The sequence below is a fragment of the Peromyscus eremicus genome, chromosome 8b (genome assembly GCF_949786415.1).
Source record: "Peromyscus eremicus chromosome 8b, PerEre_H2_v1, whole genome shotgun sequence".
NCBI classification, from domain to species: Eukaryota; Metazoa; Chordata; class Mammalia; order Rodentia; family Cricetidae; genus Peromyscus; species Peromyscus eremicus.
In genome coordinates this window covers 12,886,212-12,901,076 of record NC_081424.1, presented here as the reverse complement: position 1 = coordinate 12,901,076, position 14,865 = coordinate 12,886,212, and the positions used below count along the sequence as shown (strand labels likewise).

The 14,865-nt window shown below is 37.3% G+C and overlaps 1 protein-coding gene across 3 annotated transcripts in view; it reads left to right on the top strand.

Moving 5' to 3' along the window:
• Rev3l (REV3 like, DNA directed polymerase zeta catalytic subunit) overlaps window positions 1–14,865 on the top strand; it is a 153,610-nt gene that overhangs the window by 119,099 nt on the left and 19,646 nt on the right. For 2 of the 3 annotated variants that reach the window (XM_059272524.1, XM_059272525.1), the window contains 6 exons: window positions 713–831; window positions 4,700–4,841; window positions 5,238–5,482; window positions 6,708–6,816; window positions 10,718–10,924; window positions 13,597–13,706. In XM_059272524.1, coding sequence (XP_059128507.1) covers window positions 713–831; window positions 4,700–4,841; window positions 5,238–5,482; window positions 6,708–6,816; window positions 10,718–10,924; window positions 13,597–13,706 — 932 coding nt within the window. Of the gene's footprint in view, window positions 1–712; window positions 832–4,699; window positions 4,842–5,237; window positions 5,483–6,707; window positions 6,817–10,134; window positions 10,262–10,717; window positions 10,925–13,596; window positions 13,707–14,865 lie in introns of those variants that run through there. The other variant, XR_009380972.1, reaches the window with a different exon arrangement.

Sequence of the window (14,865 nt, the reverse complement as noted above, 5' to 3'; positions counted from 1 at the left end):
CTCTGTAGACCAGGCTGGCCTCGAACTCACAGAGATCCGCCTGGCTCTGCCTCCCCAGTGCTGCACCATCACCGCCCAGCCCTAGATTTTTCAGTTTAAGAACCTGATTTGCCTATATGGTAACACTCCTAGTTTCCAGTCATATCTTCCCCATATAGTCTCTCCTGTTCCTCCGATCTCTTCCCTCACTGTCTGCATTCAGAGAAAGCCATTTAGATTTATTCTCCACAGCACTAACTTGATCTGTAATGCATGTGTTCTGCCTACCGCTTTGAGGGTGAGCTTTATTCCACTGTTATCAATGTCTTTGCAGTCCTTCCTCATTTAAACTTGTTGGGTTGTCACCTCATCCTATTGCCGTTTCTACCTTTGTCCACCAGCGAGAGAGACAGGGAAAGAGAGTATCAATACTGACATTTTAAGTAAAGTAGACCAGTTTGGAGCACTGTCCTGAGATGAGATTAATATTAAATGCCTATTTTATTCTTCCTGGGTGGTAAATGTGGAAAATTTTATGTCCAGTAAGCTATACAAACTTTGAATTAATTATGTATAGCTTACTTGTAACAAACAATCTTTACAATTAGCTTTCCTGTCTTCTATGAGAAGTTCTAAGTGGTATTAGGACTTTTTAAAACCAGATGAGATGGAGTTGACTAAAAGACACAACAAAGATCTACATGAATGTAATTATGCCGTACACTTTTTGTAGGTTGCTCTGACTAACTACACTTTTGAAAATGTGAGCTTTCACGTTCTCCATCAGCGTTTTCCCCTCTTCACCTTCCGCGTCCTGTCAGACTGGTTTGACAACAAGACAGACCTCTACAGGTAATGTTTACTGCTCAAGAGGAGATTGATTGATTGGTTGATTGATTGATTGATTGATTTCGAATCAGCCTTAGGGCCTGGAGACAGCTCTGCAGACTTAAGCACTGGCTGTATTCCAGTGGACCCAGGTTTGATTCCCAGCAGCCACGTGGCATCTCACAACTGTCTATAACTCCACTTTCAGGGGGTCCAGTGCCTCCTGGCATCTGCAGGTACCAGGTACACACATGGTACACAGTCACACGTGCCAGCAAAGCACTCATACACATAAAATAATAAATAAATTAATTAATTTTAAAAGTAAAATTAAATCAGTATTATTGAGCTTTACACTTTTAAAATGCATAGTTCTCTGACTTTGAGAATTTAGGCACTCACTCTGTGATACCCAATCATGATAAGGAAGGTACCTAGCTATAAAAGACTACTGTAAAAAAATTTACAATCAGTCTACCCGAAACCTAACTACCCATGTAATTACTAAGTAGATTTCTATTAGCTGATTGCTTCTGCCACATGTAGAACTTCATAGAAATGGAAATATTAGTAATCTATTGCTTCTTGTCAGACTTCTTTGATGAAACTCAACTATAATTTTTCTAACTTGTAACTGTTGTGAGATTCAATATGTTGCATGTTTTCATTCTTTATTATTCAGTAGTAGTCAGTTATATGTAATGCATAACAGTTTATTCATTCAACTCTTAATAGACACCAGTTGTGGGTTGTAGCCACTATGAGTAAATATAATAAGTGTGTACGTAAGTCTATGTGAACATACATTTTCATATTCTATAGTTGACAGATTCCTGGGCCATATGGTTGGTTAGTTTCTGCTAACAATATCTGTTTTCTTTGGTAGTTCATCTACTGAAAATCTGCTGGAAATAAATTGTCCCAGCCCTTACTTAGCAGAAGAAAGAAAATATTTTTGACTGATACTTTACTGTCTCATTCTAGGGTTGAGTTTTGCTTTTTTTTTTTTTCTGTTTCTTAAGTGCTATAAAGATTTTGATTGCCTTTTCTTCTGACTTTCACTGTTTCTGATAAGGAAACAGTCATTCACATATTCTTAGTTTGTCCGATTGATTTGATTTTCTTTCTTCTTTTTAAAGACATGATCTCTGTACATAGCCTAGGGTCGCCTTGGACTATAATATAGCACAGGATGGCCTCAGACTTGGAATCCTCCTCCCTCAATCTCCCAAATGCTAGGACTACAGTTGTACAAAGCGACACTCATGCCATTGTTACTCTCTATGAGACAGAGTGGATTTGAGGGAATTACTCATTTCTCCTGGTCCAGCCTTAGTCTTTAGAAGTTCTTATCTGGGGCATAAGGATGAGCCTCCTCAGCATTCCTATTCTTGCCACTGGGGAAAAAAACCTCTGCTTTGTATAACTAGCAGTTTCTGAGTCCAGAGAGGTTTTCTGCCTGTCTTTAGAGGCAGATGGTGATTCTCCTACTGCTTCCTTAGCTATGGAGCTCCGTTGCTTACATTCTGTGACCAGGAGCCCCATTCCCATCAGCTGGTGTTCCTCTGCTTAATGCCAAGTCTGTGATTGGGAATGCCATATACCAGATTCCAGGTGTTTCCTAAGCACCTCTAATTTGACAGGATTTCTACTCCCAAAGGAGAGAGGCAGGTGTCCAGTATTTAAAAATGAGTGTGTTTGGGCTTATCAAATAGAAGGTTAAATGGTGGAAAGATGGGAAGATGCACTTTAAAAAACAACTCTCATGTATGTGAGAAAACAATTGACTTTTTAATACAATATATTCTGTATGGTTTTCCCCTCCACCAGCTCCTTCCAGCTCCTTCCCACCCACCCAGCTTCCATCCCCCTTCTGTCTCTCATGGTATCTACTCATCTTCCATTCCATTTTGAGGACCTCAGGGAAGTGAAGTAGACTGCAGTAAGGACTAGGCTGCTGTCAAAACTTTACAGAGAAGTTAGGTTGTAGTTCAGTGATAGAGTGACGGCTCAAGGGGAAACCATATGTCAACCAATAAATAATACTTATTATCGAAAACAATAGCAGTCCAGCCCCTCCTTGTTTTCTCCCAGGGTCCATGGAAGAATCTATCAACCAGCTGAGGATCTAAACCTAGGGATATCGAATGATTCTGAGCACACTGAGTTCTTTTTTTTTTTTTTTTTTTTTTTTTGGTTTTTCGAGACAGGGTTTCTCTGTGTAGCTTTGCGCCTTTCCTGGAACTCATTTGGTAGCCCAGGCTGGCCTCGAACTCACAGAGATCTGCCTGCCTCTGCCTCCTGGGTGCTGGGATTAAAGGCGTGCGCCACCACCTCCTGGCTCACACTGAGTTCTTTAGTTCATTCATTTTATCCTTCTAAATCAATTCTATCTACGCAGCTTCTTTTCTGTCCCCATACTTAGCTCCTCTCTGTCCCCATTCTCTCATTATTCTACCTAGTTCTTTCCATCTTCCTTCTCCTCTTTGTTCCCCCAAGCATATATATGTGTATATATATATATCTCCATTCATTAACAACTTGTTAGTAAAAACTACAAAGTAAACTCACAGGAACAAGTATTCTGATAAGAGTCACACTTGGCAAAGACTTGGTCAACTTAATTGGTGATTGACAACAGCTGTAGATTGTAAAAAGTTCTGGCTATCACTTAAAGGGATAGCTACAAGGGTTACAAGGGAAGAAATGAAACCAATGAGAGATTTAAGGAAAAGGCAAAGAATACTTGTACTATTTTATGTGGTTAATAATATCCAGATATGATTAGTCAGTTACCAGCTTTTTTTCTCTTAGTCACCTGAATCTCAGAACCTATACATAATTAGTCTACTGAGCCTAAAATCTTGCATTAAAAACTGGTGTAGAAATAAATACAAAGTGTTAATTATTTTTTGAATCAGAGTGGAGAGGAGCCAGTAGAAGAAGCTTAGGCCAACATAGTTGCTATTGATCTCTTGAAGGACTAAGATATACCAAGGCCAGACACCTGCACTATCACTTCTGGTTCACTATAATTCTTCTGAAGAGTTTTGACCCAACAAGGCCAGGCACCTGCAGTTCCACTCTGTGAAAGTTCTACAAGGACACTTGGACCAATTTTGCCTTGTCAGTGGCTAAGGATGGAAAACAAGACCTCTTAAGTGTCTACAGTCCACATGGAACATAGATCTAGTATGAAGCATATTTTAGTATGTTTCTATTCATAAAAATTGTACAGCCAAATAAGAAACCATCTTCTTGACTATCCACAATCATGTGTGCCCATAAGATTGAGATATAATCATGAGACTACATGTACACATTACATGGAAATGCATGGTAAATGGAGAGATATCACAGCTGTAATTGCACAAGAAGTTTACACCAAGAAACAGCCAGTTCATTCAAAAGGCAGTAATTCCCTAATTCCTTGCATGATGATTTCCTCTAACAGAACCCTTGGTTCTGATAGGTTGACCTGAGCACTAGTTGTCACCTGCTGTATACTCCCATGGTCTTTTGCTACCAGCAGCTCTCAATAATTTATATTCAACTTAACATTAAAAACTATATCTGATTTGTTTAGAGATGGTGTAGTACTCTAGATGTACGTCATGCCACCTCTAATTATTCTGAATAAATACCTTTTGCCAAGTGAAATAGAGAACTGGGCCTGGGTTAGCAAAGTCAAGGCGAAATTTGAAACTAATTATCCTTATGATACCTTATCATAAGTACTATTTTAAATAGTAGGTATTATTACTGAGTTTTATTCCTTGAAATTTTCTGACATTTAACTCCTTAACATACTTTATTTAAAGGTTCTTATTGGGACTCTCCCCTTAAATAACCTCACTTTACCTGTATTCATGTATGGATTCTCTTTTGACAGATGGAAAATGGTTGATCATTATGTTAGCCGTGTCCGTGGAAATCTCCAAATGTTAGAACAGCTGGACCTTATTGGAAAAACCAGTGAAATGGCCAGACTTTTTGGCATTCAGTTTTTACACGTATTAACAAGAGGTTCACAGGTAGAAATTTTTCTTGTACACTTTAAAGTACTATATAAATGAGATACTTATTCTTGACCTGTTTGACATGATAGATTTTTAAAACTTTGTATCTGTTACCAGTACCTGAGTAATTGAATCTTGTAGTATCATTAGAATTACCCCTTAGCAGTGAGGAAACCAGGAAAGAACATCTACCTCATGATTTACATTTCTAAGTTTATCATCTTCCAAGTCCTAATAGGTCATTTTAATGTTAAAAATTAAGAATCTGAAAATCAATTTTAGTGACACCTTGAAATTTGACTAAATAATACTTAAAATAATGGAGAAAACCATACGATCAATCTGCAGAGGGAAAGCACCCCCCCCCCAAATATTACCATATATTCAAGGAACATTCTTTTCTCTTTGCAGTACCGTGTGGAGTCAATGATGTTGCGGTTTGCTAAACCAATGAACTATATTCCTGTGACACCTAGTGTTCAGCAGAGATCCCAGATGAGAGCTCCACAGTGTGTTCCCCTCATCATGGAACCTGAGTCTCGCTTCTATAGCAACTCCGTTCTTGTTTTGGATTTCCAGTCACTATATCCTTCCATTGTGATTGCATATAACTACTGTTTTTCCACTTGCCTTGGCCATGTAGAGAATTTGGGAAAGTAAGATTTCTTTTTTATATTTCCAGGCATGTTATTGTGCTTTATATGTGTTAGGATTATAGACTGTCTTCATGGATCTTTACTTCACAGTGTCCTTATTAAGAATAAGAGGAATGGGGTATAGCTCAGCTGGCCCACTGTTACAGCTGTCCTTAAGAGTAGGAGGAATTGGGGTACAGCACAGCTGGCCATTGTTACAGCTGTCCTTAAGAGTAGGAGGAAATGGGGTACAACACAGCTGGCCATTGTTACAGTTGTCCTTAAGAGTAGGAGGAATTGGGGTACAGCACAGCTGGCCATTGTTACAGCTGTCCTTAAGAGTAGGAGGAATTGGGGTACAGCAAGGTGGCCATTGTACAGCTGTCCTTAAGAGTAGGAGGAATTGGGGTACAGCAAGGTGGCTATTGTACAGTTGTCCTTAAGAGTAGGAGGAATTGGGGTACAGCACAGTCTTACTAATTGACATGAATCATAGGACTGATTCAGTTTTGTAGCTGGATGGCTCATGTGAAGAGGATCCTGAGTAGAGACAGATCAGCCTTGCATCTTTCTGTTTGATTCTTCGTACATATCAGTGGTCTCCTTTAGAATGAGAATTATTTTTATTACTTCAGCTTTCGGTACAATGCTTTGAAAATAATGATGTAATCCAGTTGTCACTTCCTCTTGACTTGAAATAGGCTGTGATTTTTCAAAAGATGAGTTAACTCTTACAGTTGGTTAGTTCATGTAAGTTCAATGAGAATAACATTTTAAATTGTCAAAGGGGTGGATATATTTATTGTACTATAAGAAATACAGAATCTTCTCACTGATTTTGTGTACTTGAGACCAGGTATTATGAGCTAGTCTGGTAGTGTCTTTCATAGGGAATATTTGTAGAAACTGTCTTTTATTAAGCAGGAAATTTGGAATTACTTATCTTTATACTTGAAATTTTCTTTAGGGAGCTTAATATAACATGATTATATTTTGAGTGAAATTATGTATTTTAGTGTATATTCAGCCCTTAAGTTGTAAAGTACTGCCATTTAAGAAATGCTTTTTTCTATAAATTGTGATATACGAAGAATTTTTGTTATTGAACCAAGTAAGCATATTACTAGTTACATGAATTCATGTTTACATGTTTGAAAAATGGAGTTGTGGTGAAATTAGAAAGATGTCTAAAAGCTGTGTTGTATCATCTGAGAAAGTCTCTGCTTCATACTTTCTTTCTAAACAGGTATGAGGAGTTCAAATTTGGCTGTTCCTCTCTCAGAGTACCTCCAGATTTACTTTACCAAATTAGGCATGACATCACAGTGTCCCCCAATGGAGTAGCTTTTGTCAAGGTAATACTCTCTTGTAAATGAAAGGAATTAACTGTGGCTTACGTGGAGAGAACAAGTAGTGTTTAGGTGTTGTTGACACATGAGGTTACACGACTTGAAGACATTTATCTCATAAGATCAAAAACAAATCTTCTAAGAAATCATCCTGAAAAAAAATCATCTTACTTTGGTTGAATTTTGATTTAAAATATTTTAATTGCTACATTTTAATTAATGAAATATTGAAGGAAATAAATATACACCTATAGCATCTACCTTCTCCTATAATCTGGCAGATATACCTAGCAATTTGATGGTTAAAAGATGTTACCTGCAAAAATTTTAATTGCTTTAAATTTATACATCCTACAAATGTTCTACATTATCTTAAATTTAATAATTACCATCTTAGACATGATGATACTCTAATATAGTTAATGATTACATTTTTAAAGAAGGCATCCAAATTAACAATAAGGTCCCTTTATTCTCTGTATGCTTTCTCCTCAAGAAAGACTAAAGAAAGCTTTCTGATTGAGTAAAGAAAATAGGAGATTTCAGAGGTTATATTACCTCTCATATGCCAACTTCATTTCTTTTCTTGTTCCTTAGCAGTAAGTTAATGTATACTACACTTATGAAACGATGTTTGATGGTAGATGCAGATCCTGCCAACCCTCCAATTCATTCTGGTGTACTTACTACCACTTAAGAGATAATACCAAACTTTAATTAGCAATTTAGATGTAAAATTTTTTACCAGTAAGTTCATGGTATATTTCCTTCTTAGAAATCTTTGGAGTAGAATTATTTTTCTGTTTCCCCATGTCTAAAATAATCCATTTTCAAATAACATTTTTGCATATTTGATCGTGGTTCTTTTTATATTACATTTTAAGATATTATGCCTCACTGAGAAAGGAAAAAATCAGGAAGACAATCATATTCACAGTGGGGCGGGGGGTGGGGGGAGGCAGTGGAACTATGGGAATAAATCTAATCAAAGACTTCACGTCTTTGGCCTTGGCAATAAAAATTACAATACACTGAGAGGAACATGGTGGCACACCTTTAATCCTAGCACAAAGGAAGCAGAGGCAGGAGGATCTCTGTGAGTTTCAACTAGCTTGGTCTATATAGCAAGTTCCAGGCCAGCCAGGGCTACATTGTGAGACCTTGTCTAAAAAAGAAAAATTATAAAACACTGAAGAAAAAATAATAGGAGAAATGAGAAGACAGGAAAACTTCACTGTATGAGAATTAATATCATTAAAATAACATAATATCAAAATTGAACTACATATTTGATGCAGTCCCTAAGAAAATACCTGTGACCTTAACAAGACAGAAAACAAACAAACAAACAAAAAAATCTAACACTCATATGAAAACACAAATGATATCAAATAATAAAAGCCAGTTCTAAGCAAAAAGAGTAATAATGATGGAGGGAAGACATTATAATATCTGATTTCAAAATACACTATAAAGCCAAAGAAACAAAAGCTTCATAGTATAAACATAACATAAACAACACATAGAACAATGGAATAGAATAGGGAACCTAGAAATAAACCTGTGTATCTAAGGTCTTGACAAAAATGCTAAAAATAGACAGTGAAAAAAGTAACTCCAGTTCCAGGGGATCTGATGCCCTTTTCTGGACTCTGTGGGCACCGGCCACATGCATTATGCTCAGACATGCAGGCAAAACACTCATTCACATAAAACAAATAATACGCGTGAAATTAAAATTAAAATCACCTGAAAATGAATTGAAGGCCTAAAACTTAACAGTGATACAGAAAAACATCAGATAAACACTTCTGGAAATTGGTACTGGTAACAGTTTCCTGAGTGGGACTGAAAACTCGAATTAACAAGTGGGATTACATAAAATTTAAAAACTTCTGTCAGCAAATTAAACAATCAAGAGTAATCACAACTCCAACAGGATTAATATCCAAAATATATAAAGGACTCGAGAAATCTAATACCAGATAAGCGCATAATCCGGTTAGTAATTAAGCCTGTGATCTCAAAGAAATCCCAGTGGCTGATGACCATGGGAAAGGTGCTGAGTGTCTTTGGCCACCAGGAAAATGTAAATCAAACTGCACTAAGATTCCACCTCACCGCAGTCTAGGAGGCTGTCATCAAGGAAGGAAACAGATGCCAGCAAATGTGAGAGGAGTAAGGAACCCTTACCCAGCTGGTAGGACAATTAATCATTACAGCCCCGTGGAAACTGGTTTGAAGGCCCCTTTAAAGAGTAAGCCACCCTCCCGGGTATCCAGCATCACTTCTGTGAATAAACCAGAAAGGAAGCACACTGAAGAGATATCTGTATGCCCCCTGTTTATTGCTGCACTGCTCACAACAACTAAGTCACAGAATCAGCCTGGGTGCCCATCCTGTGTATCCCCAGATGAGTGCATAAAAAATGTGCCATGAGCCGGGTGGGGATGGCACACACCTTTAATCCCAGCACTGGGATGCAGAGGCAGGAGGATCTCTGTGAGTTCAAGGCCAGCCTGGGCTACAGAGTGAGTTCCAGGAAAGGTGCCAAAGCTACACAGAGAAACCCTGTCTCGGGGGGAAAAAAAATGTGCCATGCACATGCAATGGAGTAGTGTTTGACCATAATGAATAATAAAATTGTGTCATTTTCAGGGAAATGGATGGAAACAAAGCCAACATATTAAGTAAAATAACCCAAACACAGAAAGACAAATACCACTTTTTCTCTCATATGTTGAAAATAGAGACTTGGAGGAGAGGACCTGAAAGTAACAGGGTCTACTGGGGAAGGTAAAAGGAAGTGGACGGGGAGAGAGGGGAGTGTTAGAGAGGACAACAGGGAGGGTCTTAATAATGAAGACATAGTGTGTGAGGATGAAAGTTTTCACAGCGTGCACTAATAATTACAGTTTTTAAAGGATAGAACAAAGGGAAGTTAAATCTGCTTCAAAAGGTACACCAAATGAATTAGAGGCTAGACTATATTTTCCTTGTAACATGTATGAGTTATTTGTTTAAGCTCCCTTTAATAGGATTTTTAAAACTTGATTTATATTTTGACCTAGTATGTAAAAATAAAAGTAAGATTTTTTTTTTAATATTCAAAAGTGTGATTATCCTATAACTGGGGTTTTAATTGTTCAGCTTGACATGTGTTATTTTGCACGTGACTATGAATCATCAGTTAGTAACTGTTTTGTGGTTTTCATTCCTCCCAGAGTTCGCATAAATCCTCCCTAGTCTTGATTAATACAAATGATTTTTTTTTTTTTTGGCAACAACAAATTTTATCACCTCATTATTCATCCCCTCTTCCAGATTGCTAATAAATATAGGCCGGAGGGGATGGCTTAGTGGTCTAAGCATCAGATTTGAAATACCTAGAGTCCCTGGAACTGCAGGTTTGAATGTCAGCAGAGTCAACCCAGCTCATCATTCTTCCAAGGTAGATAAATGGAGTTCCATGCAGAGCACTGTGTGGGGTCATTAGGGTGAGATCTTTAAAAACTGAGGTTGGTTATGAGTGATACAGGCCCATATGTCTTTCTGGAAGGATGGGGGTCTCGATCAAAGTTTGAACAGCATTGCCCTCTGAATTTATTGTATGGTTGTTTATGTACTAGTTGACATCCTGCTTCCTGGAGTTCTCAGAGCTCACATAGAAGTGCCGCATTCAAATTCTAAACAGTACAGGAATGTTTGAGAAGAAAAACCCTCTTCAAAAGAAATAAAATGGGTCATTTTGTATGACAGCTACTAGTCCTGTGGCTATTTGTTAGTAGCATGTTTCAATTTATGAGTTGGCCATTATTATACTTGTTTCTTTCTTAGTTACTGAAATCTATATGCATGTATATATGACTGAGGAATTTTATACATTCTTTTTTTCCCTTTACGATAGCCTTCAGTACGAAAGGGTGTTCTACCAAGAATGCTTGAAGAAATATTAAAGACTAGATTCATGGTGAAGCAGTCAATGAAAGCTTACAAGCAAGACAGAGCCCTGTCCCGAATGCTGAATGCACGTCAGCTGGGACTAAAGCTGATAGCAAATGTCACATTTGGCTATACAGCTGCTAATTTCTCTGGGAGAATGCCATGCATTGAGGTAACACATTTAATACTTGTTTTTTTTTTTTTTCAGGATAGACTATTAAAGTATGTTGTTATGTTTTTAAACTTAAGTGTCGTTTCCATGATATATTAGTTTTTCTTAAATTGGGTCTATAAACCATGCATTTTCCTGAGTATTTGTGAATTTTCTCTGAAAGTTCTGTTCCCTTATTTTAATAATTTTTTTTTAAAGATTTATTTATTATGTATACAATGTTCAGCCTGCAGGCCAGAAGAGGGCACCAGATCCCATTACAGATGGTTGTGAGCCACCATGTGGTTGCTGGGAATTGAACTCAGGACCTCTGGAAGAACAGCCAGTGTTCTTACCCTCTGAGCCAGATCTCCAGCCCCTTAGTAATTTTTAAATTATATACATATTTTTACATTTATTAACATGAGATTTCAGTGCCAGTGTATAGTAGTTTTTACAGTAGTAACTTTGATACAAAATTATTCCTTTTACTATTTTAATAGAAACCAAGTTATAGTGAGGTTGACTTGTCCAAATGTTGTGATAAAGACAAATCATTCCACAGGCTGAGGAAACAGTTCAGTCAGTAAAGTGCCTACTGGGTAAAGCTGAGGGGCCCAGGTTCTGATCTCCAGTACCCACATGCAATGTCAGAGCAGCAGCTTGTTGCCTGTGGTCCCTGAGCTGATCCCCTGTGGCAACAGGGGATCCCTTGAGCTCACTGACTTACTGACTAGTTAGTCTAGCTGAATAAGTGAGCTCTAGGTTCCATGGAGGAACCTGTCTCAAAAAAGGTGGAAAACAATTGAGTAAGACACCTAATATCAACCTCTGGCCTCTACACACACACACTCACACTCACGTTAAATGTACATGCACCATACACAAAATGTAAAACCTTCTATATTTGTTAGTGTACCTATTAAAGAAACTAAAACCTTCATTTGGATTGATCAGTTGAAAAGCACTTTTCATAGAATAAGACTAATTTCCTAAGGTGTTTAGTAGAAATGAATACAATACAGTGCAACAGAATAGTAAATGTACTAATGGCAGAGAAAAGACAGGAGATTTATTGACCTAATGATCTTTAATGTCATATGAGGGCCGTGATATGCCCAATTTACGTACTTTGCAAAGAGAAAACAAGAGGAGGAAGAGAGTCTTCTCACAGCTCACAATAGGCAGTGAGCCTCACACCTGCTCAGGGGCTGACAGTAGAACTCAGCAGGTCAAGCACTCACCAAAGAAGCCTGAGAGATAACTTGACTTAATTCCCTGGAACCCACAAAAAAGTAGAAGGAGAAATTGGGTTCCACAGAGTAATCTTCTGGCTTCCACATATATGCTGATCACACAGCATATGTGGTTTTTTTTTTAAGGTGCTGATGTAAGGCTGGAGAGTTGGCTCAGTCAGTAAGGTTCTTGCTCTGCATGCTTAAAAACCTGAGAGCCTCGGTACCCACGTAAATGGTATGCACTGCCATGTCTGTAACCCCAGTGCTAGAGGGAAGATGGGGCCCTGGGAGAAGATAGCTGCTGGGCAGAGACTGAACATTTTGTTAAAACTTACTAGTTTCAGGTAGATAACTTGGCTTTTAGTGTTTTTATGGTTGGTTGTTTTATTATTATTATTATTATTATTATTATTATTATTATTATTATTATGTTTTGTATTGAGACAGATCTCACTATGTAATCCTAGCTGGCCTGGAACACATAGAGATCTGCCTACCTCTACCTCCTAAGTACTGGGATTAAAGATCCATACCACCATGGATGGTAATTTGTAGTATATTTTAGTGTATTAAGTTATGGTTCACATTTTCAAGGTTTTCTAATATACTCAAAGTCTCAATAGGATATATTATCTTAGTTTAAAATGCAAATTAAATTTTTGCTCCCAGTTTTGTTATCTGTTCCTTTGTTCATATGCTAGTGTTTACTTTGCAGTACAGCTTTAGACAGTTTTCTAAATACTATTCAATCCTATGTTTAGTTTGGAAATTTCAAGTTTGGTCGCATAATATTAATGGTATATAGTCTCCTTAGTTTACCAGCTATATAATCTAAAGAAGATGTGTCTCGCATTGCTTAAGGCCTAGTATCTTTTATCAGCTTGTGCCATAATCCTTGCTAAAACTCACTAGTCACAGTGAAAGAACCCTGGGGTCATATTTATTTACCTACTTGTTTTAAATTGAACACTGTTAATTTATTTTCTGCCATACAATTGTGTACATTTTTTTCTTTTACTTAATTTTACTAAAAAAGTATAAACAATCACAAAGACTTAATTTCAGCATTTAAATTATCATAAACACTGACAATTTTTGAAGGATGTACACATATATTTCTGATACTTGCACCCAACACAATGTAATTCGTTCCCTGGTTGGTTATATGGGTATAAAAGAAAGACTTTGAATAAGCAAGGCTTATTGTTCCAAGAATCAAATGTACATGTGTACCTTGTAAAAGTGTGCAATCTATTGTACTTCCAAGGCAAGTCCGTAGTCATCGATTCTTTTAAATTCACTTTTTAAACTTTGTGATAATAGTGGGAGCTATTTTGGTTTTACATTATTTCATTTCTAGAAATACTCAATAATTAAAATTTCAGTATCATTAAAATCTGTTGACTTTTAGTGAACTTTGTTAAGAAATCATTTCCAATGTGTTTATATCAACAGGTTGGTGATAGTATTGTTCACAAAGCCAGAGAGACCTTGGAACGAGCAATTAAACTAGTGAATGATACCAAGAAATGGGGTGCTAGGGTTGTTTATGGTGATACTGACAGGTAATGAATGGATTTAGGGGTTTATACTTGGGTTTTTGGTTTGGTTTGGGGGTTTTTTTTTTCCTTATTTTCTTTTTTGTTTTGTTTACATTTATTGATACCTTCTTTTTGTATTTGAAATAGCTTAGGGGAAATCCTTTTAAATATTTTCTCCTGTATCAGTCTTCTTGTCCTTATGATCTTTTGGTTAGGTAATTCTTCTGAGTCACTGTATTGAAGTCCCTTAAAGTAATAGTAGTAGTAGTAACAACAATAACAATATAGTAATAATAAACAACTGCAGGCTAGGAAGATGGCTCAGAGTTGGTAAGAACATTTGCTATGCTACCAGGAAGACATGATTGTAGATTCACGGCACCTACAGTAAAAGCTAGATATGGCCACACGAGTAACCCCAGCACTAGGGAGGGCAAGGGAAGGAATATCTCTGGTTTGCTGGCTACCACCATAGCAGAACAATGATAGAAAGGAATACTCATTGTCATACTCTGTCCTTAGTAAACACCTGCATACACATGTGCACACGTGTGTATACACACACACACACACACACCACATAATCAAAACAAAAAATAAGCTTTTTAGGGCTGGAGAGATGGCTCAGAGGTTAAGAGCACTGGCTGTTCTTCCAAAGGTCTTGAGTTCAATTCTCAGCAACCACATGGTAGCTCACAACCATCTGTAATGAAATCTGGCGCCCTCTTCTGGTGTGCAAACATACATGCAGGCAGAACACTGTATACATATTAAATAAATCTTAAAAAAAAAAAAAAACTTTTTAAAAGGCAGTTGTCAAAGCCTTATGCTGTTAACTTTTTATTAAATCTATTGACCTTCTAAGAGGAGCAAACAAACAGTTACTCATTTGATCCCAAAGAATATGCAGAATTCTATAACCCCATTCACATCCCGGTGAAGAATGGGACAGCTTTTGAATCCTGGATTACTAGTATCAGCCTGCTTGTTTTGTTACTTAGTCTAATATTTTTCAAGGCCCAGTTATTTATGTAACATCTTACTTGTTTGGCTCCTTGAAATCCTTCTAGAATGTAGATACTCTAATTTGTTGCCGTCTGAAGTGGTTTTCATAGTAAGTTTAGGGTCCCATTGTGATCAAGCTAGAAGCACTTGCCTCAGCCCCTCGGATCATTATGCAACA